General features: G+C 40.2%; 1 protein-coding gene across 18 annotated transcripts in view; it reads right to left on the reverse strand.

The window, feature by feature from the left end:
• The window catches only part of ESRRG (estrogen related receptor gamma), a 379,094-nt gene that overhangs the window by 349,864 nt on the left and 2,491 nt on the right, over positions 1-26,739 (reverse strand). For 2 of the 18 annotated variants that reach the window (XM_051782969.1, XM_051782955.1), the window contains exon 1: positions 19,472-19,581. The exons of 11 other annotated variants lie outside the window; for them this stretch is intronic. Coding sequence is in view for 1 of the 7 variants with exons in the window: in XM_051782942.1 (XP_051638902.1) it covers positions 19,472-19,569 (98 nt within the window). In the remaining 6 variants the exon portion in view is untranslated. Of the gene's footprint in view, positions 1-110; positions 9,130-19,471; positions 21,315-26,739 lie in introns of those variants that run through there. 5 more of the 18 variants (XM_051782963.1, XM_051782959.1, XM_051782958.1 and 2 more) reach the window with 3 other exon arrangements.

Below are 26,739 nucleotides of genomic sequence, written 5' to 3' on the forward strand. Positions count from 1 at the left end.
CTTTGACCAACACCTCAGATAGAGACTGAGGGGAGGCTAATCCTGTGCTCCTGGTACATCTCTTACAATGCATTATGATGAGACAGTGCAGGCACAAAGACAGACTTTACCTCAGCAGAAGTTTGGGGGAGAACAGAGCTTCTACCAGACTCAAAGGGAGACAGAGCTGTTTTAAGGAGGGAAAATAAAGGTTAATACTGGAATCTCATTATTTCTTAAAGGAAACATAACAGCACATTCGAGTATGTCAGAATAGCTTCATCTGATTACAAGTGAGCAAACATGAACAATTGTACAGAGGCCTGACTATGGTCTTGCTTCAAGCAAGGAGTCATCTCCTGCTGCACTGTCCTGAAAAACCTAGAAAAGGAAATTAATTAAAGAGTGAGGACCTGCTCCAGGAACAAGGTGGGACTGGCCCTGCCCAGCAGACATCCCTCTGCTCTCCACCTACAGCACAGGCAGGGACTTTGAGGGACAGGGACACAACAGCTCTTCAGCTCCTGCACAGCCAGACTTCTCCTACTCCACTGGGATGTTATATCTGAGAGGAAAAGTCCAAACCCATCCTCCTCAAAAACCAGGACAGAAAGTAAGTTGCCTGTGTCCCATCACAGTTAGAGAGCTATTTCACACAATAACCCCTATCTAACCTTTTCTTTTTCTTTCCTTCCTTTTCTTTTTAGCATTTGCTGTGTAAAAATAATAGTGTAAAAATAATTTTTTTGAAATTTGCTGTCTTTAACAAACATGACTGTACCAGTTTAGTGCCTATCTTGTAGCTAGCAAGTGCAGTGTTGCACTAGGATGAGAATACAAATGTGCTTCCAAAGCAAGAATCTTGCAATCTTCCTTTGCTGCAAGCCATGAATACCATAGAATCATGGAATGGTTTGGGTTGGAAGGGACCTTAATGATCACCTAGATCCAACCCCACTGCGATGGACAATGACACCTTCCATTAGACCAGGTTGCTCAAAGCTCCATCCAACCTGCCCTTGAACACTTCCAGGTATGGGGCACCCATAGCTTCTCTGGGCAACCTGTTCCAGTGCCTCACCACCCTCACAATAAGGAATTTCTTCCTAATATCTCATCTAAACCTGCCCCCTTTCAGTTTAAAGTCGTTCCCCTTGTCCTATCACTACACATCCTGCTAAAACGTGTGTCCCCATCTTTGTCACAGGCCACCTTTAGATACTGGAAGGCACTATAAAGTCTCCCTGGAGCCTTCTCTTCTCCAAGCTGAACAATCCTAACTCTTTCAGACTGTTTGCATAGGAGAGGTGCTCCAGTCCTCCCTCTTCATGGCCTCCTCTGGACTCATTCCAACAAGCAGACATCCTTCCCATGCTGGGGATGGGACCCCAAAGCTGGACACAATACTCCAGCTGGGATTTCACCAGAGCGGAGTAGAGGAGAGAATCACCACCCTCGACCTGCTGGCCATGGTGCTTTTGATGCAGCCCCAAACACAGTTGGCTTTCTGGGATGTAAATGCACATTGCTGGGTCGTGTTGAGCTTCTCATCAACCAGCCTGAAACTTCTCAGCACTTAAATCAATTCCTTTTTTTTTTCCTTTTTTGTGACATAGGTAAGGGATAGAGAAACCACTTTGGTGAGGGGACCACAGCAAGTGGGAAAAGAGTGATGGCACATCTCACCTGCAGCTGGTGGCCTCTACCACCCTTTTCCTAGGCTTGGGTACCTCATCTTCCCCTTTCCTGGCCAGTGCTGTGAGAGCTCCCCCTCCTGTTCCAGTTTAACCAGTGTTAGACCTTGTCCTACTGGAAGTGTGGCCTGAGCAAAGAGAGCACATTCAAAGGCAGTCAGTCTCACTGAATTAGGTTTCCTGCTAGAAACTGGCACGAAAATTAATTCCCGAAGGAGGAAATAGTATAATCTTCCAATTAAAACATATGTAAATTTATTTCTTTATTAAACATAGATATATAATCACATACCCAGGTTTGTATACATTCTATATATATTGTGTATATACACATACACCCACATGTATATGTGCACACACACATATGTAGCATTGCAAATCTTTAATGCTACTAATCTCATTGCTATTTTAATTTAAAGCAAATATAAAAATTGTTAGATCCTACAAGCCCATCTAACTTCTGAAGCATATAAACTTCTGCATGTACCTGTACTGGGTTCAGCTTAAAAACCATTTTTTCCTAAATGAGTACATACTGGAGCTGTGTTTGCAAGTTTAAAAATGCCAGGCTTTTCACTGGGTATATAAATATTTTAATTAACAATAAGAATGTATTTAGGAGATTTTGCATCAAAATCTAGATCAGAGAGGGCAATTAACCCATTACAGTTTTTCTAAGATATTAGATGAAAGAAAATACATTTAGGAAATGCTTGATCGGACTTAAATTAAGCATTTGAGTGCTAAAATAATCTCAGATAGTGATTTATTTCTAATATTTTCTGCATGCTCCAAATGAAAGCATGAAGAGCAGTGCAATTGCATATATCTTCTACCAAAAATAGCTGAAAAATACTATAGAAGAGTGCCTGCTGGGTTGGTTATAAAAGTAAAGTATAATCCATTAACTGCTAATTAGAAGCATCAGAAGCAGGCTTTGCTGCAATAAGAGCTGGCCCCTAAGTAGATGTTTCTATAACCATTTAAAGGCACAGGGTTTCTCCAGTTGCTGAGAATGGAGCTTGGATGGTTTCAGCATAAAGGCCATGTGAAAAGAGACTATGGCACTTGGCCATGTTACCCAGCTGTTTTCTAAATATGATGACAGGTGCCATTTTTTCCATTTGATCGTGGAACGTAATACATCTTCAAACAAATTTTCCCCAACTAGTCTGGTGCAGCTACATTTCAGAGATCCAAATATAAGAATGTTTGGTCTTTTTCTCTGACAGTCACATACTGCAGTCTATTTGGCAGAGATTTCATTATCTGCCTTTTTCTCAAGACTGATTTTTGGTTTATGTATTATTTTGCTTTATACTGCTATTGTAGGAGGGAAAGAATAAGCACTTGGGCAAAGGATTTAATTCTGAAGGAATTAAAGAAAAAAGTGGGGAGAGCTACTATTTATAATTAGACTTAATAAATTTGACTTACAATAAGGAAGGATTCTCTTCCTTTCTGTTCACTATTCACTGCTTCCTAAAGGATGAGAAATATTCCCATAATTTCTCCTACTTTTTATCTGACTAAGCTATCTGCTCAAAGTGAGCTCCTTTTCAGCTACTGAAGGCCAAACACATCTTTTGATCCATTTGCCTATGAAAAGGCCTTAAGGGGCCAAGGCAAAAAAAAGGCGAAGCCAGAAGAAATGCCAATACTCCAGCTTGCTGCAGAAGTATTCGAGACACAGAGAGCAGCAATTATGGACATAAGCAACAAAGAGATGATGCCTTGAAATGGATGACAAGCTCCAAACCCCAGCCATGCTCAGCTTCCTCCAGGGCTTGAGTGGCCTCAAGCAGTGGATGAGGAGAGGATAGAAGTCAGGGTGTGTAACTTGAAAAATCAGGAAAAAAACAAGCAGATAACTAACTTCCCCTGTTAAAAAAAGGGACATAGTTAGCACAAGGGGAAATAGTTCAGGTCAATGTTTTGGGCTTGGATTGACCAACTAGAAAACAAAGGGAGAAATGCCCCCCTGTGTGGGGCAGGAAATGAGGACATTTGTTTTTTTTCCCTCTGCCCTATTTTCATCTACAAACACAGAAGAAACTTGTTTCTTTCTTTTTAAATAATGAAACAGGGGCACCCATTAAGAAAAAATAAGATGGTAACAAATCATTTTCAGGAGTCAAACATGTAAGAAACAATAAAACTAAGACTATAGTAGAAATAATAAAATGAAGTTTAGTCTAAACCAATGTCTTAAATATTTGTTAAGCCTGGCAGCAGCTTTTACAAGGCAGATAAGTATATCTCTTTTCATTCTCTGTGTAAGAAAACAACCGTAAAATGCCCCAAAGCCATGGAGGGAGTCAGTGTCAAAGACATGATTAGTAGTTCAGAAGTTATCTGATTCGGGTCACATGGTGTTCCAAAAACCATACCTAAATATAGCATGCAAGAGATCCGCACAAAGAGCAATCCCATGATGGGAGCACACTAAACTCTCCATAAAATTAATTAGGGTTATTTTGAGGCAACCACAGGAAAGCGAGAAGGGAAAAAAAATAAGCCCTTGCCCTGCCCAGTTCTGTAAGAGCAGATGTCCCTGGTTTGGACAAGCCCCAGTTTGCAGCCCAGGCACTCAGGAAGATGCTTTGGTTCCTGGGAAAAGTCCCACTCAGCACCAACATGGAAGGTGGGTGGAGGGCATAGTGTGGCTGTATTAAGGAATACAGCTCCTTGGGGAAGGGGATGATCCTGCCAGTAAAGGGGCTGCCAGGTACCACAGTCAGGAAACCAATAGTTGGGTTCTTCTGTCGCTATTAACAGCATCCTTCTAACAGAGAAACAAACACCTTTTCGGAAAGGGAAGGTCCATGTTAATGATACCCTTGGCACAGACCAAGACTCTGGGAAAAACTAATGCTTCCCAAGGCAAAGTGGAAAGCAAATTCCCTTTTGGAAGTTGTTACCTCTGAAATTCCCCATTAGGATTGGCCCTTGACAGGGAGGAGGATTTTCACATGAAACACAGCTTAAGGAGCTATTTCTAACAGCCTTCCCTATGTTTAGGCATGAGGAGCAACCTCATGGAAAAGCATACAAAGGATCCTCAAAAGGCAGTGGGAGCATAAAAAAGGGAAGAGTATTCCTCAGGACTTTTGGGTTTCTTTTGGTCCTTCTCTGTTAAGTGGCCATCTTGTTCCCTATGTTTCCTGAACACTGAATTGTCATTTGGCTTCTGACCAACAAGTGACCTACAAGCTGATTTCAGCAAGCTGCCCTGGCTCATAATTTCCCTGTAACCTATTTTAAAAAACTAAAAAACTCTGCTAGTGAATGCCATGGTGAAGGTTTTAGGATGACCACAATGATCAATTTACTTTTGCATCACCTTTGTTCCTGTGTACCAGAGGAAACACCATTCTTCACTCAAGCACTAGAACGAGCAGGATGCATCGATGTTACCTTGAAGACACAGGTAAAGTGAAGCAAGGACTATAGAGAGCAAGGGAGAGAGCAGGACAAAGCTGAGAAGAGGCAGTGTTGTGAGGAGCACTGCTGTCAGCAGGTAGAGAACACGCTCTTGAGCCCAAACTGTGGAGCAGGTGCTCCAGAAGGCAGGTAACAAAACAGAGTGAGTGTGGGACACAAACTGCAAATTTCGGCTTGAACGCTTCAGGCCATTAGCAGGTGCTTCAGGCAGTCATCCAAATCAAAGTAAGAAAATGGAAAGAGCCAAATGCTGGTTAAAGAGGTTTGCTAACATGAAAATCCCAGCACGGGCAGATAAAACGTTTCCCTGTCGTGGGAGCAGGCTAGTAAGAAGAAAAGAAACAAACAAAAAGCATATGCAATTTTTGTAAAAAAGGCTGTGTTGGGGATTTTACTACCCTGTACTCAAGCCCCGAGATGCAAATGCTGAGATCAGCAGTTATATGTCCTCAGGTGGTTAGAGACAAGACAGAAAAGAGCTGGCATTTGGGGAAAATAGAGGGCCCATTTGATAACGCTTCACTTGAGCGTAAGAGGGTTTCCCCTGTGGGTACTGTCCCAAAGAAAGCTCCAGGCAAGTTTAGAATGGTTCATTACTTGTCACATCCAGAAGGTGAGTCAGTTAATGATTACACTGACTCCCTTTTGACTTCAGCTTCACGTGTTTTCAATCTGAGAACTGCACTCTCATCAAGTCAAATACCACTCACAACAAACAGAAATAGGGAGGGGATCTGCATTTCAGATGCTCATGGCACAACTATAGTTACTTTATTTGTCAGGATTTTGCTGGTGCTTTGGAAACCCTATTTTTGGCAGCTAATACACAGTGCTTACAACCCATGTTCTGAGGGTGTCACTTTTCTATAATAAAGCACAGTTCAGAGGCCTGGCACTTGCTTTATTAGGATTAGTCTCCAAAGGACCCAATACTGGGGCCTTCAAGGTATCCTTACAAAAGCTGAATATCTACTTCCTCAAGGGTTAATTTCCTTAGGTCTCCTCAATCTGGAACAGCATTACTTAAGTTGTCTTATACAACATAAGAAATAGAATTGGCTATTCCAAATGATTGTTGATGCAGGCTAACTATATTGGCCAATGACAGTATATTTAAATCAGATGGTCACTTGAACATTATTGGTAAAGTTCCCCTCGCTGAGGGTTGCATCCCTTGCCAGAGGCTAGCAGGCTTGACAGAAGGAGAGAAACAAATTCCTTTCATCAGAGTAACATGAGTCAATATGTGGAAAGATACTTCCATCTGTTCTGTGTTTCTGGTGACATGACATTACCGTATAATTTGGTATACATTTATAACAGAATAGATAAAACAAGATGGCTCAGCCAGTATTGTTTATGTTCCACATCTATGGAGAGTTCTCTCCAGCCATTTTCAATGTATGGCACTAGATGAGCGGCTAAGACTCACAACAGAAGTGCTGGAGGAAAAAACGTGTTGCTGTTTATTTCAGAGAGTTAATGGCACAGTCAGACAAGTATGGTGCACTTAAAGAAAGAAACAAATTCTATTTCTCAAAGTGCTCTCTGAAGAGACACATTTGGTCAGACACAGGAATAACCAAAGGAACCTGCTCCATCCAGAAACTCACAGACACACACAACATACTAAACACAACCCATCAGTAGAGAGGCCTGTGCTGTTTCTGTATTAATTGTGTGTCCCTGTACATTACTAGGGCCCTGGGACTTTCATGGTCTGTGGGCAGCAAATCAGCTGAGCCAAAAGGGAAGGTTCCACCTGACTAGGCCAGAGGGAGCTATATTAAGCTTGTCTCAGCTGGAGGTCATTCTGCATATTTTGAAGGCTACTTTCTTGGTAGTTGGTCAAGCAATCAGTAACTAGAAATAAAGAACCTAATTTTTATAACACCCATAATACACAGAATACTTCTGATGTCCAAACCCCACATATCTAAAGTTTTTAATTTCCAAAATGTGTGACCAAAGCCATTTCTTTCAGGGCCAAGCAGGCTCTTGGGTTTGTTAAGCACTTGCTTCATATCTCATTTCTGGTAGGCTGCTGGTAGCCCTGCAGCCAAGAATTCATTTTCATAATTCCAAAACATTTTTTTATACTTCCTGACCAAATGGCTTTGCAGTAGAAATTGGTTTCTGCCACCATCTGTTGTTACATGGTTCGGAAGGGCTAGCATTTTCCTTCAAGAGGGAAAAAGTTGGGGAGGATGCATGGTCAATCCCAGTGGAAGAGATATTCTTTTCCTTACTGTCACTTTATAGGGAAGGCTTGGCCTATTTCTCAGCAGCTGTGAAATTGTCATCAGCAAGATTCTTTACAAAGCTTGGTGGCATATGGAATATATTGCTCACTTCTTAGTACTGTAAAAACAACCTTGCTGCATAACTGAGCTAGGCAAAGAAAGCAGGTGCTTAATAAAAAAAACACCATCATGCTTCAAGCCTCTACAGACTTTGTAGAAACTCTAGACAAGGATATTTTGGAGACAACAGTGTTTTCAAATTAGCTAAATATTTCAGAGAAGCTCCTAGGCTTCAGAGGTGAGACAGTCCCTTAAAAATGAGCAGGTGAAATCACTGTGCCACAGGATAACATCATATTCTGCCAGTCACAAAGGCAGTATTCACATTCCACACTGAATGGAAGTGTCATCCCCCCTCTGTGAGACATTAAAACTGCATTAAAACTGTCCAGTCTCCATTTCTGATGTGATAAGAGACTATTTATTTAACATAAGTTTAAGACCCTCACTTTTCGTCACAGTCTAGCCTTATTTTTACAGCTGTGGACTAACCAAGAATTAACAAACAAACAAACAAAATAATATAATAATAATAATAATAATACCACTATGGCATTTGGGTGACCAGACACACTGAATTGCAAATATAGGGCAGAAGTCTAAGTTCTCACTACAGAAGACGCCCAAAGAACAAGAGGTAAACAAGCTTATTGAATTAGCTGGACTTTCTAATGCAAAGTAGTCAACAGCATTTTCACACACAGCCAGAAAAAAAAAAAAGATAGACGATCAGAAAAGGCATTATGCTGTGATATAGTCAATGTCCCCACTGCTATATATTCCACAGTAAATGTCCACTCAGCTATCCCCATGCATACACACATATTCAGGTCATCTGTGCTCTGCTGTATCTGGGGGAACGGCCACAGCAGGTGAAACCAAAGGGCCACTTTTGCTTATAAGCTTGTTCGGGCCAGTGGCAAACAGCAGATGCTTAGTGAAGGTCATGGAGCAGGCGTATAGTGACAATTCCCCAGACTACTCTTCCCAACATCCATCTATTTTCGGCTCAGAGACTTCCTTTAACACAATACATACAATTTTTCCAGATTAGTGATCTGCTTTTAGAAATCTTCACTTGCAGTCACAGATGACTATTTAGTGCAAGGTTCTGCAGCTACATTGCATGTTTCTTGTATTAAGTAAGCTATTACAACCCGATATGGAAAAATACAGCCTGCTACCCTCATCCCAGAGGGAAAGGCAAACTAAGTATTTGGGCAGCCCATGCTGCTTGAACTGCTGTACAGGTTTTCTGTACACAGTCAGCAGAGAAGAGGGGTCTGGTGCAGCCATGTCACTGCACAGCACGAAAGATCCTTCTGTGATGGTGGAAGTTTGGAAGTCCTGTCCTAGAGGTTACGTTTTTGAGTGGCACATATACTGTTAAAGTCATAAATACAGATCTGTCATCGATTAAGCTACCCTTTCATCTGTTGTCACTGTTTAGAGAGAACACAGTGGCCTTTTAGCAAACTGGGATAGGGAGTACATTGCTGGACACTGAAGAAGTACCAGCTACATGGACAATCATGGGACAGCGTGCACCTGTCATTTCCCCACAGTAACACACCAAGAGGCTCATCGCTCTTCCAGAGGCATCTAAAAAACTAGTTGTTGTTCATGGTTCAATATGTTTGCTCTTTATGCACCTCCTAATTGCACAAATATCTACTGTGTGCCAGAAAAAGAAAGGCCGAAGGAAAGAACCAGTGTGCAAGAACAAAAGGCTCTCCTAGCAGTTTTACACCCTATTCATGTAATACACAAACCAGAAAATAATACAGAGTAAAATCTACTGTCTAACTAAGCAGGTTTAAATAATACTTAGGTCTTTCTATCACCCAGAAATCTCAAAATACTTTATAAAGGTGAGCAGACAGGAAGAGCAAGAATGCAACCCACTCCCAGGCATTTGCTCTTTCCATTAGACTACATCACTACCTCCAAGTATGAATCATAGAATCAGACGGGTTGGAAAGGACCTCTGAAATCATCAAGTCCAACCCTCGATCTACTACCACCGTGGTTATGATCACACCTCTCTTACAGCTGACATGCAAAGATGCATTCATGCTTTAAAGGAAGTTTTTCCTTAATTTTCTATTCATTCTATTCTACTGCTATTTTTGACAATAATCAAACTACAAATTCCTCTTCTCAAAACCTTTATTCTTTTGCATGTTTAAAGGAAAATGTAGGTTTAACAATCATCAAGACAAAGATAAAACCATGAAGAGTTTGGTAGAAATAGGGAAAAGTCAATGCTTTCCTCCAAAAGACATAAGTTTGCAGAAATTATCAGAAAAGGAGGCTTTCATAACAAAATTCAAATGCCAACATGGAATAAAAAAATTTGGAAAGCTCAAAATGTTACTTTCAGTATGACCTGTCCAAATGAGCATGGAGAGCAAAGTGAATTAATAAAACATACCCATGTTCATTTGCCTTCTCAAATCAGAAAGCTACTGTGAACAAGTTTTGATCTTTGCTACAGAAGTGGGAATACACAGTAACACCTCAAAATTCAGTGGATAAATTTCAGATTTACACCTATGAAATCACATTGATGATTTTTAAGTCTCTGTTGAACAAATTATATTTAGGATACATCAATGCCAACGGTCCTCCGAACAAGGGCTGTAGTTAATATAAACAGTGTACGAAAACAAACACGTGTCAAAGCTTTTTTTTTTTTTTTTAAGGTTTGCAATGAAAATAGTATTGTTCAGAACAAAAAAGGAAAAAAAATACCAAAATTTTATCTCCATTCTCTGTAGTTAGGACTGCTGGAGAGACTTTGCTTACACTTGGTTCAGGAAAGACATAAATAGCATCTTTTTAAGCTAATGATTTTCACCACAGGCCATCTAAAACAGGTGTTAAGAGTGGCCCTGAAACAGATCCCATCTGTGTTCACCTAAGTTCGTTTATTTTTGTTTTGCTCCATTTTAATGTATGTATACATCCTGTGGTTTCAGTTTGTCTTTTCAGCCCACTCCCATCCTCCGCACTCCCAATCTGTCAGCCAGACTCCAGGGACAGGAATTAAAAATGACCACATTTAAAAAATGTACCTCCCTGCGTAACACACTTTATGGAAGCAGACAGACTAAAAAGCTGAAAAGTTCCCCACGGTCTTTGCCTATTAGAGCCCCCAGCTTGCCAACAGCAGGCCACATTTTAGTGTCAAAGAACAGGGCACCAGCTTGTGTTTCTGTGTGAAGGGAAGAGCTGGGGTACTCCTGCCTCTTTATATTTCACATTACACTCTTTGTGGAGAAAGTCAACAACAGTGGGATGCTCAAAACCACCCTGTATTATTACACAGAGGACATAAGATGCTTGCTGAGAAATACTGCTGACATCAGAATATGGTTGATTCAGCACGAGTGATAAAAGCTTATTTTTGGTTGGTTGAGGCAGTATTTGATTAAAATAGGATTAAACCCTCATCATACTTTCTTAAAAATCATTTTACATGCATCCCATTAGTCTGCATCATTCTCCAGCTTACAATACTTTCCACCATTAATCAAAAAGAGGTAAGTTTCTGTTCATCAGATTAGCAAAGGGGTAGGGAAAGTCCTTGAAAAGAGTAATGCAAGGAAGTATAAGGAAAGATTCAGTCAACTGGCAACCAAACAGAAGCCTTCTGTTATTTCCCACTGAGAAGTAACAGGATCTGGGCTATAGATATGTTTGTCAAACATATCTATAGCAGGGATAATTAAGTTAGTACAGCAAACTAGGTGCATGCTTTGAAGTGTTCATGCAGTTGCTATACTGACTTTTTTTCACCTGGTGGGTTAAGCTCACCATCTCCTCACACATATTTGCAGACTCATGACCTATCCTCTGTCCTCATTATCACTTTGCTTCTGATAGCTGAACATCTTGGAAATGATATTCAAAGATTTTGTTATAAATAAAGAAGACTAACAGAAGCCCAAATACAGACTTCTGTCACAGAGGAATAAACACCTGGAATTTCTTATGGCTCTTTTCTGTCAAGGAGTTCACAGAACTTTTCAAACAAACAAATATTCCTCTAAGGTAGGTATTACTCTTTTTCCTTTTTCAAGGCCTCTTATGATTAGCATCCAAAACCTTGATCCTCAGTTTCCTGTAACTGGAAAAACTGGGGAAACAAACAACGATCTTGCCCTCCTTTGCAAACAGGCCCCAGAGATGTTTCAATTTCTATGCTGTTATCACTCAGAATAACAGGGTAAATATATAAAATAGAAAGCTTTAAAATCCCTGGTTTTGGCAATAATTTTTTATTCCATAATATTACTAGCAGTGATACCTTTCCCATAAAAATCAAACCTAACAGGACGGTGACGATCCTGCTGCAGTCTGTACTGGGATTTCCGTCACTGGCAAGAGCACCATCCGAGTATACAGAATCTACAGTGACATCCAGACTGATTCCCACTGATCTCAGCAAAGCCAAGACATTATCCTGTATGCTTTTCCATAGCTGGGGAGTGATTTCATATGCAAAGATCCTCACTTACCTACATCCTTCTACAAATCAGAGTTTTCTGCTGTCTGTTCTTCACCCAACTCAATAGGGGCCTGTTGACAGTCTCCCCTTTTCTAAATTAGGCTTTTATGGCAAAAAAAATATTATTACCTTTACTTAAATCAGTGTATTTCTAACTGGTGTAGGACGCTGCACACCCAAGACTGTTTCAAGACAGTGGCTTGCAGCCCAGTGGACTGGATTGGCACACATACTCCAGAATTTCACTCTACTCAGAAGTAACTGGCATTTACTTCTGAGCAAGTGACACAATTATGATAAAGACAGTGTATGCCCTTGTGCCTCCTCTGTTATACAATTTCTTCTTACTTTGTCAGAGACCTGCGTTTTGGGTATTTATGGATTGGAGAAATCCCAGATCAGACATGAGCACTGTTGACAGGGCAAGACACTGCTCTAACTGTCCTTGTAGTGCCCGTCCTGTGGGAACATATGGGTTTTCATTTTCCAATAACATCAGCCAGACACATCCATTTTAACCTATTCATTTGGCTAAAAAGAAAAAAACAGCCTCTTGCTGCATTTGGTTTTTGTACCTTTGCCTTTATTTCCAAGTTAATCCTTACTTATGGTTATTGCCCCTAGTATTTAATTTCTCAGGACACCAACAGGTTGGGTGAAGTCATATCTCCATTTTATATGAGGGCAAAAAAATCTCACCTGTAGTCCTTTACCCATAAAACAACCCATAAAACTGCCTTAAAAGAGTCAAGCAGCAGACTTGCCTCCTGTACCTCAGCTGTTTTCAGAAAGGCAAAGCAAATAAGTAGGACAGGGCTCAGAAGCTTTCCCCAAAAATAAGACCTCTTGATTTTATGAGGGCTCCAGGCCCATCTCAGAAGCTGCACATCAGCAGCACTGGTGTGCAGAGGCACCCAGGGACCCCAGTGCACGGACCAACTGCTGGTATTGGGAACCAGTGGTGAGCAAGGGCGACCAAACTTCCTCCTACATGCAAACTCAAGATTCAATTTTCTGCAAGGTTACCCCCAATAATTAAAAGGTTTTGTAATTTACCCTTAAGAGCTCGTCACGAGGGGATCCATCAGAATCGATCTGTTATCTTTTACCTCTGCACATGCGGTGTGTGCGCCTTTCGTATGTAATATGGTTTACCAGATGAATGCTGGCAATATTTTCCACTAATTGCGAGAGTTACTAAACTGAACCTTAACTAAAATTAAGTTGACTATTAAAAGCTCAATGAGTAACCCAGCAAACGGAAGCACTGTGCATAGGATTTAGCAAGCACACAAGTGATCTGGCAACCACCAAGGCACAATACTTGCTGAACTTCCTATAACTAAAACCGGTTCATACAATAGTCATATGTTCATGATGTATGATGAATTAATGCTCACAATGTTTGTATGTATTAAAATGCCAAAATAAATGTGTAATAATTCAAGCATGCTATTCTGAAAACACAAAGTTAGTGGATTGAAAGTTGCAGGTCAATCTACAACATATACTCTCCACTAAAATAACAGATATCCCTGTATCAGTTTTAAAAATACATGAATAATGTTCTTAGCTATCAAGATGTCATTATCATAGACAGTCCTACAAATTTTTGCTACCTCAATGTAAACACTTCTAAGCTCTGTAAGGAAACACATTGCACTTGTTATCACATGTTTATTCGCTAGATATAGGCTTTTCATGATTGCAGTTTCTAAATGTACAAATATATCTTTTTTGTGCTCGTATAGTTTCTAGGCTATACCTCTATACAAATATGTTCTACATTCTGTATTGTTGTTTTCAGGATTGTACACATGTACATAAATCAAAAGCAGCAAGAAATAATATCGAGATTGTATGTAGTCTAGCTGTCTTTGACAAACTCAAAAATTAGGAATTCCCTGAGAAAAAGTTCTCTCTCTCAGGGGGAAAAAAACAAGAGAGAAAGAAAAAGAAAAATATTCTTATCTATTCATGTGGATAAAAGGTACTTTCACATAAAAAGACAGAATGATTCAGAAGAAATTCTATGAGATTTCCTAAATACTGGCCCCATTAAAAAAAATCCAATATGTTAAAAAACAAAAGGTCAAAGTGGACATATGCAGAATTATGTGAAAGAGTTAAAGTTAATGATGAAAGACTATTTGCTGATAAGGATGCATCTATTTGATATAGGATAGCATTTGGGACTACTTGAACAAAAGTCTACAGAAAACTGATAAATCAAGGAACTGAGCAGGATTTAAACAAACAACAGACATAGCTGAGAACACATGAAATGTCATGAGTACAGCTGAGAAAGAAGTGATGGCACAGGACCACTTACTCAGCTACTAACAAGACATTATTTGCTTTGGCCTCCACAGAGCAAGACAGCTATCAATCCTGCCACAGCTGCAGAAATGCTTGAGACTGAAGCCCTGAAAAGAGTGTTTCTTATTTCTAGGTGTGCACATGGAACACCCCAGTAAGTCTGGCTTTCAAAACATAAAAAATCCACCATGTAACACAGTCAGCTGAAACCCTAAGTGACTTCTTGCAGAAAAGAGTTCTTCCTCCAAATACTGCTGTCACAAAACACCAGGGCCCGGATTCTCCAAGAAAACCTCTAGGAACAATAATAATTCTGCATCCCAGTACCCAGCTTTCAGGTGCTCTGCGTGTGAGATGGAGCCCTCAGCCCCGCCAGTAACTCCTGTGTCTCGTGCAGTGCCAGCCAACTCAGGAGCGGCCATCGCTGAGCAAGAACAGACCAGTACCGCCAGCAGGAGATGGCAAAGGCCATCCACATTCACCTGTAGCCCCACTTCTTCTTCTCTAGGACCTGCATTTTTAATCAGCAATACTCAAGTTTTATAGTTTTGATAACTTTTTCAAGGTTCTCAAGCTGCTCCTGAAAGAAACCTACTGGAGGGTCCTTTCCTTCAAGGACACAGCTGGAGAAAGTGAGGTATATCACACACAGAAATCCACCATTTTGCAAGAAGAGTTTGCACTTTCTGAAGTCTGTTGGGATGTGAGGGGAAAGATGGGAGCAGAGAGGCTCAACCTTGTCAGGATGGAAGTGCTTGAGAACATCCAAAGCAGATCTCTGGCCATCTGGGAAAGCTGTATATTGAAAACGTAGGCACTTACACAGGTTAGGCAACTTCTAAGGTTAGGTGGCAGTTCAGTGGGGATATTGAGGATCTCAGTTTGGGCTTTCAATGCCTAAATCCCACTTAAGTCCCACTTAAGGCATCTAATCCTTTTGTGGATCTGGGCCTAAAGCCTTGCCAGGAAGAAGAGAGTCTACGCATGCAAAAGCTGATGGTCAGTGACAGTCTGGTTCTGTTAAAACTAAACTACACAGAGAACGACCTTATTTTGTACAAAGGAGTAAAGCAGAATAATCAAAGATGTGTTCTAGTCACGGAAAGTTAATGGAAAGTTAATGCAGCTGATAGAGATCACAGTCCTGTCTTTAGACCCTATGACAGTTTTGCTGACCTGGAGAATATTATAACCCATAAATCATGGGTCTTCAATAGCCCATGGGAAGAAGTACATTTGGAAATGTTCAAAAGACAAAATTACTAGAGGAGTCCTCAAAAAAACACATCAGCTAAGAGGCAAAACTAGAAAGAAGCAAAAATTTATAAAATACTGTAATGTTTACAAAGAGTTAATAATTCAAAGAACAATATTCTGTTATTCAGTGACCAACTAGTTTGCCATGCTCCATGGAATTAAGCAGTTTCAGTCCAGTTCCTGACAGCCAGGACTCCACCAGGCAAAACCTATGAATTTATTTCTCACTTACCCGCAGTGCTGTTGGCTGTCTCAACCATGAGGTAAAGTGTGAGTAGATGTGGATAACAGTTTACCCTATATTCCCTACACCTTGTATCTCCATATCATAAATACATTTTCAATTTTTTTAAAGGTGCCTGTACTTACCCCACTTGAATTTAGTTGACAGGATTGCAAATATGATTATTTTCATATACAAATTACCTAATTGACAAAAGCAGTCTTGGCATAAAAGTAGATCAGAATTACAATAATAAAATACAACTTATTGTTATTATTCTATACTACTGTTATTACAAGGAAAATATCGTTAATTATTACTAATTATTTTAATGGTAAATGTTTCTGCCAGATCCCAGGTATTCACTGCAACATTTAACTGACTGCAAACACTGAGATTCCTCTATGCTTAAAATACTGAGGGTCTCCATTTTGCAGATCCAAATACAACTTCACAGAGCTCTGCTTCAAAAGAAAATTCTCCTGCAGCTGCCCATCAACCAGCACCGGAACTTTAAAAAACAGGAGAAAAACAAAAGGATCTGCCTCCCAGTTCTTCCTTGCTGCAGATGGGAAAAGAGTTCTGGCAGCTCACTCACTAACTCCTGCAAGTTTTGCATTATAAAATCAGTATTTGATGCAAAATACAGGAGAGTAGAATAAGCACATATGTCACAGACCGTAAAGATGCCAGAGATACTTTAAGCAAAAGAAAATTGCCTGTTGTCCCATGCCAGTTAAGTCCATGGGGTCATGGTGCACTCCTTCCTTCCTGAACACTGCATTATCCCTCCAGACTGAAACTTGGTTTCTTCTGCCAGGCTCAACGACTCAAACAGCCCCCACCTGGTTCTCAAGGGGTGTAGAAATTATCAACGCTTCATAATCAGCTCACGGTAAGGGGGCCAGTGTGGCTTCCCCCATTTACATGGATATTGGTCTCGAGTCTCACTGTGCTTTCACCTGCATTTTACTTTCAGTTCTGGATTCTTTCCAGGATAAAGACGCAAAGTCAAGGTGGTATCTTTCCCGTCCAGCCACCTCCTCTGTTTTGGTAAAATGTTAATATACTTATAGGTCTGATCTACAGGAGTACCCCAGTACACTCTTAACACTGACAAAATCAAGCTACAGAAAATATTTTGCAATTTGGCATTTTTTTTTCCCCAAATACTCCTCTTTAAATGTTTTCCTTTTAATTCTCAGAAGTATTTCTTTTCAGTAGAAGTCAGTCTATTTTTGCCTCCTGTTAATCCACGTATAAGATAAATCTTACTTTCCCGATTCACACAAGCAATCGCCCCCTCAGTCTGGCAAGGCAGCTCTGAAGAATAGGGAAAGCAGAATTTGTCCTGTATCTACCATGCATTTTGGTGGCAACCTGTGCTTGACTGAGACTGGCCAGTTGTAACAGATTGATGAGAATTGTTTGAAATACCTCTGGTTGAAAAATATATAAATCAAAATTGCAGGTAAAACAACACAGATGTATCTGGCATGTATGAAATATAGAAATAACCTAGAAAAATGGAAATAAGCAAAATTCCTGCCTAGGACTCTTATAATCCAAATTATATAAATATTACGACAGATAAATACATGAACCAGTAAGTCAGTATACTGCAAGGTGACAGTTGTCTAGAGAACAGTAAGGGTTAATGTTTTGAAGAGGTTAAGGGGGTCATGAAAATTGTGAATTTAGATTCACATTGATTTGAATTATTATATTAAATAATGCACAAAGTTAACTTTGTTTGCATTTCTTACTGACTACTATTCCTATTCCAGGTTCCTCCCTACAAAGGACAGGCACAGCAGGGAAGTAGCACCCAGGAAAAAAAAATTGAGAGAAAAACATTAGTGGAGTGCAGCAGTCTTGGGGGAGAGACCCATTTAAGCAAAGAAGGTGCTTAAGCAGGGACATTGGTGCTTGCGTCTAGGCGTACATAGAGAGGTTTGGTGAGCGCATGCCCGGGGAGGAGGATTTGGTTATGGTTAGAATTTGTGAGTGACAGCCATGTGACAGCTGGGAGTCAGCAAAGACTTTGTAGGGATGGAAATTCCTGAGACAGGACACACGACTGCTCATGCGATCTGCATGTGCCTATCATCATGCTATATTATAATAGCTGACACTGTGGTTTACCAGTTTTCCAAAAGAGAGGCTATAAATTAGGAAGAGGGTTTGAGGAATGGTGGATGAGAAATGAAAGTCATAACATTTAAAAACAAAGGGATAAATATAACTTGTTTTCATGTTATTGAAACAAGCAAACAAAATTCTCCAACCAAAACACACAACACCAGTAAAACCTGCATTTCCACTATATATCTTTAGTGACAGGTATTTCCTTAGAATACAATTTTTGTTACTAATATGTCTATAAAGGCCTCAATCCTACAAACACAATTTTTAGTATGTGAATAATGCCACTGATTAGAGCTATTCCTACACTTTCAAGATCAGGGCCTAAGTCACAATGTGCAATTGAACAGAGGCTTTTCCAAAGAACTGTTTCATTTGCCCTTCTGCAGGTCTTACACAAACGTGAAGCTAGCGGAGATGTGCAATTTAAATCAAACCCAAAAAAGCGAAATACTTTCCCTTTAACACTGAATTCAAGCCAATACAGTATCACATGACCTTTACCGTAATTTCTATTAAAATCATTTCATGTCTGGTTGCTTCTGCTATCCCGGCTCATTTGTATTGTTTACAACAAGTCATTGCTCTCGACAGTTAGTGGTGGCTGAATCCATGGTTACCAGTTTTTACATTCACTGGTTAAATGGAATGCAGCTCTTCGGTGGGGTTTCATGGAGAAAGCTCTTAAGAAACCACAATCCAGCTATCAATCAGGCTAACCTGGGAGAAATTAATCTGATAAACAGAAGTGTCATGTATAAAAAATTTATTGAAAGGGAGCTCAAGGCTTGTATTAGTTGCAGTCACAAAAGTGGATACGTTTGGGTCAGACTTAGGACACAGAAGACTTAGGTTATGAGGTCTATGTCTGACATTCACCCATGTTGTGCCTTCTCTGGCGCTCTCTGCTAATAGAACTATACTGTTCAAGGCTTTAAAAAAAATAAAAATCTCAAACACTTATTTTACCAGAAATGTGTTCGGAATATAAATAGTGCTTAAATACAGGTTTAACCAGACTGCAGTCCCGGCAAAGTAACTTAAACAGACACAGACAAGATAGTAAAACACAAAATAGACAGCCTTGAGTAGAATCCAATTAAGACAAAAACCACCCCAAACAGTGCAACATTGTTAACGACTAAATTAAGCCTGCAAACAAATATATTTTATTGCCACCTAAGAACAATACACAGTAATTCCATTTGCCCTGTTATTTATAGTTTGGCGAAGGGTGGGGTTGCCAAAATCAAAGAGCAAAGCAAAAACTTATTTGCCAGATCGACCCCCAAAATCCTTTAAAAATGCCTAAAAACATAAGAAAAGTTCTCTACAGTTTGATGGCTACAATATTTGTCCCACAAGCCACATGACAGCAACAAATAGTTAAATCAAACATATTACTACTAGCTCATCTACTGCAAAGTCACTGTATCAGAAGCCCGAATTGATTTGCTTCCTTAGAACAAATTGAAAATGAATGTAACACAACATCCGAAAAAAAAAATCCCTCCTGCCCTGCTAATCGGATATCGTATAATGGTTGATTGCAGCTTTGCACCGTGCTATTGTTGCCTATATCATACATACTTACAGGTTCTGGGTTCTTCCAAGAGTTTGGTGCAGTTTCAAGGACAAATGTCTTAAGGAAGTCTTTCTACTGTGCAGCAGTGATCCTAGCTCTGATCTCATTACATGAGCAAAGTGCTACAGCTGACAATATAAAGGAAACTTCCTGCGTGAAGAAGAAATCTTGGAAAGTCTCAGGGTTAAAAAGGCTGCTTAAATGTGCTGCTTGATTTGCTCCCTAGTTGTGTATACACAGTAGCAGCTGATCTCTGTTTGCAGCCCTGCAGAAAGAAACCTTTGCTGAAAACCAATGGCATCACATTTCAGTGGAGCTACTGCCAGGCTCTGGAGAGCAAAGCAACCTTTGACAACTTCACCCAGTTCAAATCACCGGCGTTTGCTGCATGTCCTGCAGGACTTTTAAAATGGTATATTTACTGTATTATTTTTATTTAACACTACTCTGAAATCCTGCATCCTAGGCAGTTCTGATACAAGCAGAAGTCTCCCTCACTGTAATAGGAGGTTTTTGACTGTGTCAGGACTGTGAACTGCAGAATTCGCCACAATATCTTTTGCTTTGTCTTGATCGTGGCATTTGCAGATGAGAAGCTGTTAGCTGTGCTCAAAAGCATTTTCTGCCTTAGAATTGCTAAATTAAGTGCAACAGGCATCCTGTTTATCCTAAATTAATCCTGAGCCTGCCTCGCATCAGTCACGCACTTCTCAGTGCTTTTTTTTTCTTATACAGAGTACAAGTCAAAAGATTTTGGGAGTGAGAGGGGGTTGGTTCTTTCATTTAATATCTTATCTAGAGCCTGGTCTAGCCTGGTCCCTGTTGGATTAAAACCATGGAGCACAACACCCCAAATTCAGCAGAGTTTGGTGTTCTGAACAAAGTCCCAGCGTGATTTCAAGTATCTGTCAGTGCTCCCTTAGCTCCTGCCTTGGCCCTCCAGAATCAAACCAAGGATGGTCAAACCAAGGAACTGCATCAGCTTCTGCAGTTCTTACAACTGTCCAAGCAAACTAATAAGACCAGAAAACAACATTTAAAAGGAATACCTCTGCTAGCGCTATTTCAGCTCTTAACTGGGAAGCAACACTCCAAACACATCCTCACATTTGATGTTAAAGAATTATCAATAATTAATTCAGATTTAGTTGTTTCACCATTTAGCCCAGGGTGATTCTTCAAAGAGTAACTGGGACCACACATTCCCCTGGCACACAGTCAGAGCATGACCACAAAGCTTGCACACTGCTTTCCAAACAGGACCTACTTCCCTCTCCAGGATAACCAGAAAGCCTCAGAAACAAAAAATTTAGAAGAGTCCCTTTTAAAAGTGTACCATGGCAGAATTTGGTTAGGAGGAGTTAAGGGTTTTTTCCTGGGCATTTGTAAAACAGATTATTCACCACTCTCTTTTCCCCTCAGGCGTTATGACTGTTCTAGCTACTAGTATATTGCGTGTTATTTCTTTAATATTTTGAACTTTATTCCAAAGGGCAGAAACCAAAACTGACAGTACATCAAGACAGCATGCTCTATGATTCAAACAGCAAAATAATTGAGATCCTGTGCATACACAACATCCAAGTCTGTGTACACACGTTGCACACGTGCGCACACACTCATTCACAAGCACAAACAAGTGTAAGGCTTTGTGGCCGAATTTTCAGAGATACTCATAGTTCACATCCTCACCTCCAGTCAATTAAAAAAAAGGTAAGAAGAAGCAAAATCTGATTAGTAAAACATTAAAAATCATTTTTGTAAAAGGTCAGCACCATTTATAGCAGGGTAACCACACTGATTCGACATGTACTTCCACCCAAATTTGTGTCTCCCTTTTGGGAGAAGGATCCTGTCCACTCCCGGACTGCATCACACCAGAGAAATGAAAGTGTGTGGTAGCATCAGCAGGTTTAATCCTGCTCTTCTCCCTCAAGAGAGTGCAAGGCAGGGACTCAAAATCCTGGCTATGAAGCTGGGCTCACTGCCTGTCTGCATCACCTCTGACACATCACCTCACCTTTCTGTGCCTAAGCTGGCACCATCACATTTACTGCATGTTGCAAAAGCACAGCTTCTGTCCCTAGTTGCTCAAGCTATAAGACAAGGATTGCATGTTGGAGCAAAGTAAAGGACTAAAACTTGAGGTTGTGCGTCCTGCTCCCAGATGTGCTGTAAGAAGGGCCATGACCTTGAACCACCTGCTCTCTGTGCTCCAGTGCCCAGCCCGCTGACCAGACTTCACATAACTCACTCACAACACCCATCTACCTGGTCCCTTTTGACTGTAGTGTGGCAGGAAAGGGGGTTTTTTTCTGTTAGAAATTCAGCACAGAATAAAACAAGTTCTTTTTACCAGGTGGAACTCCAGGAACTAATTTAAGACAAGTAAAAAAAAAAAAAAATCCCTGCGGAAGCAGGAATTTTGGTGAATGAAGTTTTCTCCTCAAGAGCCTCTAAATACCCAAGTGTCAGCACAGAAAGGCTGCAACTTCTGAATGAGGCATGAGAGAGCAGTAATCCAAGTGTATTCAGCAATTCTACCCCACACAGACACAGTGATACTTGTCAAGGTTGGAGGATGTCATCTCCATGTTAGACTCCACTTCTCCTTACCTCTCCTCTGTAACTGTGCCCCACCTGTCACAGCTGGGTCAATACATATCCAGGGACGCAGAACCTTCAGCTACCTTCTTTTGTAAAAGTAGACACAGGTCCTAAACATGGGACAAACAGGAATTGCAAAATCTTTCTCCTCCCACTCTTCCCAGCTACACCTCAACTTGCAGCACTCTGTCTTCTCTTTTCTCTCCTTTCTGATTTTCTCATTGAATTTTTTCACAGCATTGTATCCAGCAGGGAGAACAGTAACAATTCAAACCCTATTTTTCAACCTTCAGAGGGCAGGGTAAAGTAGCCTGCCTATTAAGGCAGGATGGTAAAAAATGTTTATAGAGGATGGGGAGCAAGACCTGGGAGAGAAATGAAGGAGAGGCTGACCCCAAGCTTACACAATGTCAGAAGCTGTAGGTCTCCACCCCTCCTCCACCCATCCCCAGTGGAAAGGGTGACCCTTGGAAGCCAACCCCACTGCCTGCTCTTCCAAAGTCTAAACTAGTACCAGCGATCAAAATGGGCCATGCCTTGTCTTCCTGACAGCCATCGGGTGTAACAATTTAGAAAGCTTGTTTAATTCACGCGGGTCTTAAAATTCAAAGATACCATAAAGAGGAAGTCATTTACAGCTAATATTACAATAAAAATAGAACAAATTCTCAGTTTTTGCATGAATATTTGTTGTATATTTTAAAACCCTGTTTCCAGGAGTCAAGTAATAAGAGACCCAGTTTTCTCATTTAAAAAGAGATTTCTGACTCTTGTAATTAAAGAGGAACAATTGAAGGTAACCACAATAAAATAGAAGTCCAGCAGAAGCACAGTGACACTTTTCAAAGTCCCACCTTTTAGCTAGTCTCAAAATTTCCAGTGAGTATCAATTTTAATTATCAGTCTCAGAACCCAATAGGAGTATACAGAGACTCCACGAAATATATCCTACCTGTTTTATTCAGACACTTAGGACTTTGCTTAAACGTTAAATCTAAAACTGTTCATCTAGCCCTGTCTGATTCCTGCCCAGGTCCCAAATGTACCCTTTCCTCAGCCTATCCATATACATAATAACTGTGACTACTGGATTTGCTTTTCAACTTTTTAGTGCATGTGGATCCTAATCAACATATGGAACACCTTTCTCAACCTCACACAACAAGTGGTTAGGCTCTCCTCACTGAAATTCCTCCATAAAAGTCAAAGTCACTTTTCTCTTTTCATCTATCAAGACTTTAAACCAAAACTAGTACAATCATCAGTAACTGTGTATGCCTAAGCTAGTTGCTGTTCCCATTAGCAGCTCTGCACTACCCGCTCATTCAGGACTCTCTGTCCCATTGTATTAAATATACTCGTATTTTGCGCTATGTGTACAATTAAAATTGCTGGGTTTTTTCATACCGTTCCAGTCTTTTATTTGCTCTCTAAAGTATCCAGCATACTTTGAAACCAATACAGGGGATAATATAGATGTAAATACCGCCATGGAGGCATCACGATAAATTTGACATTGGGAATAATTCATTCAAGGTATCTAGATCCAGTTTAAATTCTTTCCCAATTTTAACCGAGGTGTCACAACCAGATGAACTTAAACGAAGGTGTACAACTTCATGCTATGCAGGTAAGCCACCCTAACTAGGAAATAAATTTTCAGTGATTAAGTTGAATTGTTCATACAAAATGCCAGCTTCAGCTTTTCACCCATACAAAATAGCTTGGAAAATATATACTGCATGTGTTTATTATAGCTACAGTTGCTATGAACATCTATAAATCTCCAACAATTTCTTTGATTTATGTTCAAAAACATACAGGGCATGAAATGATGCCTGCAACCTTACATTTCCCTCAAGAACATTGTGGGGAGAAGATATATTCCAAAACATCATGTTAGATTCCTTGTTATGTCTCCTTTTTAAAATAAATGTATGATAATCAATTACACATGCTTCAAAGCAACTGCCACTAGATTCCCCAACAGAAAAGCTGTTTGAGAAAAGTTCCATTTTGTTTCCCCTAATGGTTGAGTTATAATAAGAGATCTTGCCTCAATATTAAAGGAAAAAAATTGTATTACAAAGGATAGGCCCTGCTCAACTTGTATATGCATACACAGGTTTGTGTTTGCCTAAACTTGACTTAGAACAAGGTTTTCAGAGAAGTAAAATCTCCACTGATCAACATGCTAAGAAAAGGATGTGTGTGTGAAGATCTTGCACCTAATCTCCTTGTCGTATACGCTTGTAGTAATCCAACTGATGTCAAGAGAATGACACAGATGATAAGTTAATGTATCAGGCTCGACTTCCCTTTCAACCTCAATATGCAAAACATTCCTTTAAGAAGTCCACCGAGCAGTAGCCTCCACTAGAAACAGAAACCTGCAGATGTTTATAGGAATATCAATTAAGATGAATGGGAGCTCTGCCATTAACGCTGGTGCATGTAAGATTGGACTCTGCAGATCTGCCTGAACTCCGCTCAGAGGCTGAAGTGCATGTTTTCTCCAGGGTATTGAGGCCAATGGGTTATATGCCATTAACAGGTAAACTTAATACACGTGGTATTTCCACAGTCTCATGGCTCTGGTACAGGGACAAGGGCAGCATCCCCAGGCAGCACCCTTCCAGGTGGGAAGACTGGAGTGGCTGGGAATGCATGCAGTGCATGACACACAGCATAGAAAAGGTCAGGATCTACTGTCTCCCCTGCATCAGGTAGTTCGTGCTGCCTGCACTCCAAAAAGGAAGCTCCCATTCCCTGTGTCCTGGGCATTTAGTTTAATGCCTTGGCTTACACTGCAAACTAAACAGCTGACAAACAATATAGAAAATTGTACTGGATGGGACAAGCCCCTCTAAGGAGGACTGGCACCTACTGACACTGAGTTTCCAGCAAATAAGGAATAAGATGGATCTGTGACTTGTTTCAAATACGACATGGTCCTGTTCATCCCTGCAAGGGGTGCGAAATTTGCATGCCAAATCAGGACACAGAAATAAATTCACTCATTCCACTCCTTTTTTTTTATTATTTCCCCTGTTTTCTCTGAATCAAGCCTTCAAAGAAAGATAATTCACAGGAGAGGAAATACTGGCTTGCACTGTCTTTGGACTCCAGTGTTATTTTATCCATAACTAAGGAAGCCAAGGTGGAGGAGGGGAGACGACTGGACGTGTGTGCCTATTGCCCATGCAGCCCCAGCTAGATAGCATCAACAGTTGTTCTCCTATTTTCACAGTGGGAAATAAGCAGGTACTAGCTGTATTGGAATAATCAGGAGGAATCTAGGTCAAAATCAAAGCAAGACTGCTCTGTCCATTTGACAAAACCCACATGCAAACACAATACCCATGTAAAAACAAAGAAGTTATTTGTAGCAGTTATCTCTGTTAAGATTGCTAAACAAGCATGCAGACATTGGCCTACCTTGAGTAAAAGGCACTATTCCTTCCCTGCAAATTTTGAAAAGGCATTCAAAATCAATATAAAATTGCAATATTAGTAAATTTTATAATCATTATTTCAAAAAAGCAGACTTGAAAGGGTCTCTTGTTCACAGGTAAATCTTCAGTTAGTTTTTCTAGTACCAGTGGTTCAATCGAAAGATTCGCCAACTGCCCCCTGGAGAAAACTGAAGATCTGCATTTAAATGGAGATATAGTATTTCCAAATGCACGGTACCTGCAAGGCAGATACTGTCAAGGTTTCTTAGTGAGTGGATCTCAAATTGTATTAGGTACATTTCAGTGCTGTAACTATACCCATTTCGTAGGACTGGGGCTATTTCCATATAATTTTTTTCCTGTGTGCATGATTTGTAATATTTGTCCTGATAAGACAAAGTTAAACCCCCAACCACAACAAAGCCCTCACATGCCAACAACAAGGAATTACAACCTTATGCATAATTTTCTGATAGGGACGATGAAGACTGTATTAGATGGCTTGACTGAAAATCTTAAATAATTGAAAACTCTGATGACTTAATAGAGTAGTAAGCTTGGTTTACAATGCAGCCAATTTAGAGCCATAAAAACACAGTGTAAAATGTTTATCTTGTGGTTGACCATTACATATCCTATTTATTATTCCAAAGTATTTCAACAGCATTTTTCTTCATCAATGTGGCTGCTGGCATTTAGCACCCACTCGCTAAATGCACGTGATTTTCCTGGAACAGCTTTAGGAAAAGAAAATAAAAAATTAGCAGATCACTACAAAACTGTTCCTTGTTACAATATGCCTCTTTTTCACATTCTGACTTGAACCGACTTCATGTGCTGCAAAATACGTTCAAAACCACTAAGGCTTAAATATAATAAATCAAAGCCGCATACATGAAGCTAAAAAGACTGGTGCAACTACTGATCCTGACACATCAGAGAACCAAAAAAAAAATCAAACCTCATGAATACTTTGTTGCTAATGTACACCAGTTCAAAGAGCAATGTTCCTCTTAGGAAAACATCTTAATTTTCATATCAGAAAATCATCCTAACCTTCCAGAAAAGTTTTTACGAGTATGCAAGGAAGGTAGAGGGAAGGTTTAGAGTGCAAAAGGCACTCGTGATGGGTTTCAGACACGCAGGCATTAGTCCAGGCAGCCTCTCTCTGAAATTCAGGTTGCAATTGAAATGTCCCTGTAAACAAGGTTACTG

The sequence above is a fragment of the Manacus candei genome, unplaced genomic scaffold (genome assembly GCF_025592945.1).
Source record: "Manacus candei isolate 608988 ecotype Guabito, Panama unplaced genomic scaffold, ASM2559294v1 h1tg000017l, whole genome shotgun sequence".
In the NCBI taxonomy this organism is placed as follows: Eukaryota; Metazoa; Chordata; class Aves; order Passeriformes; family Pipridae; genus Manacus; species Manacus candei.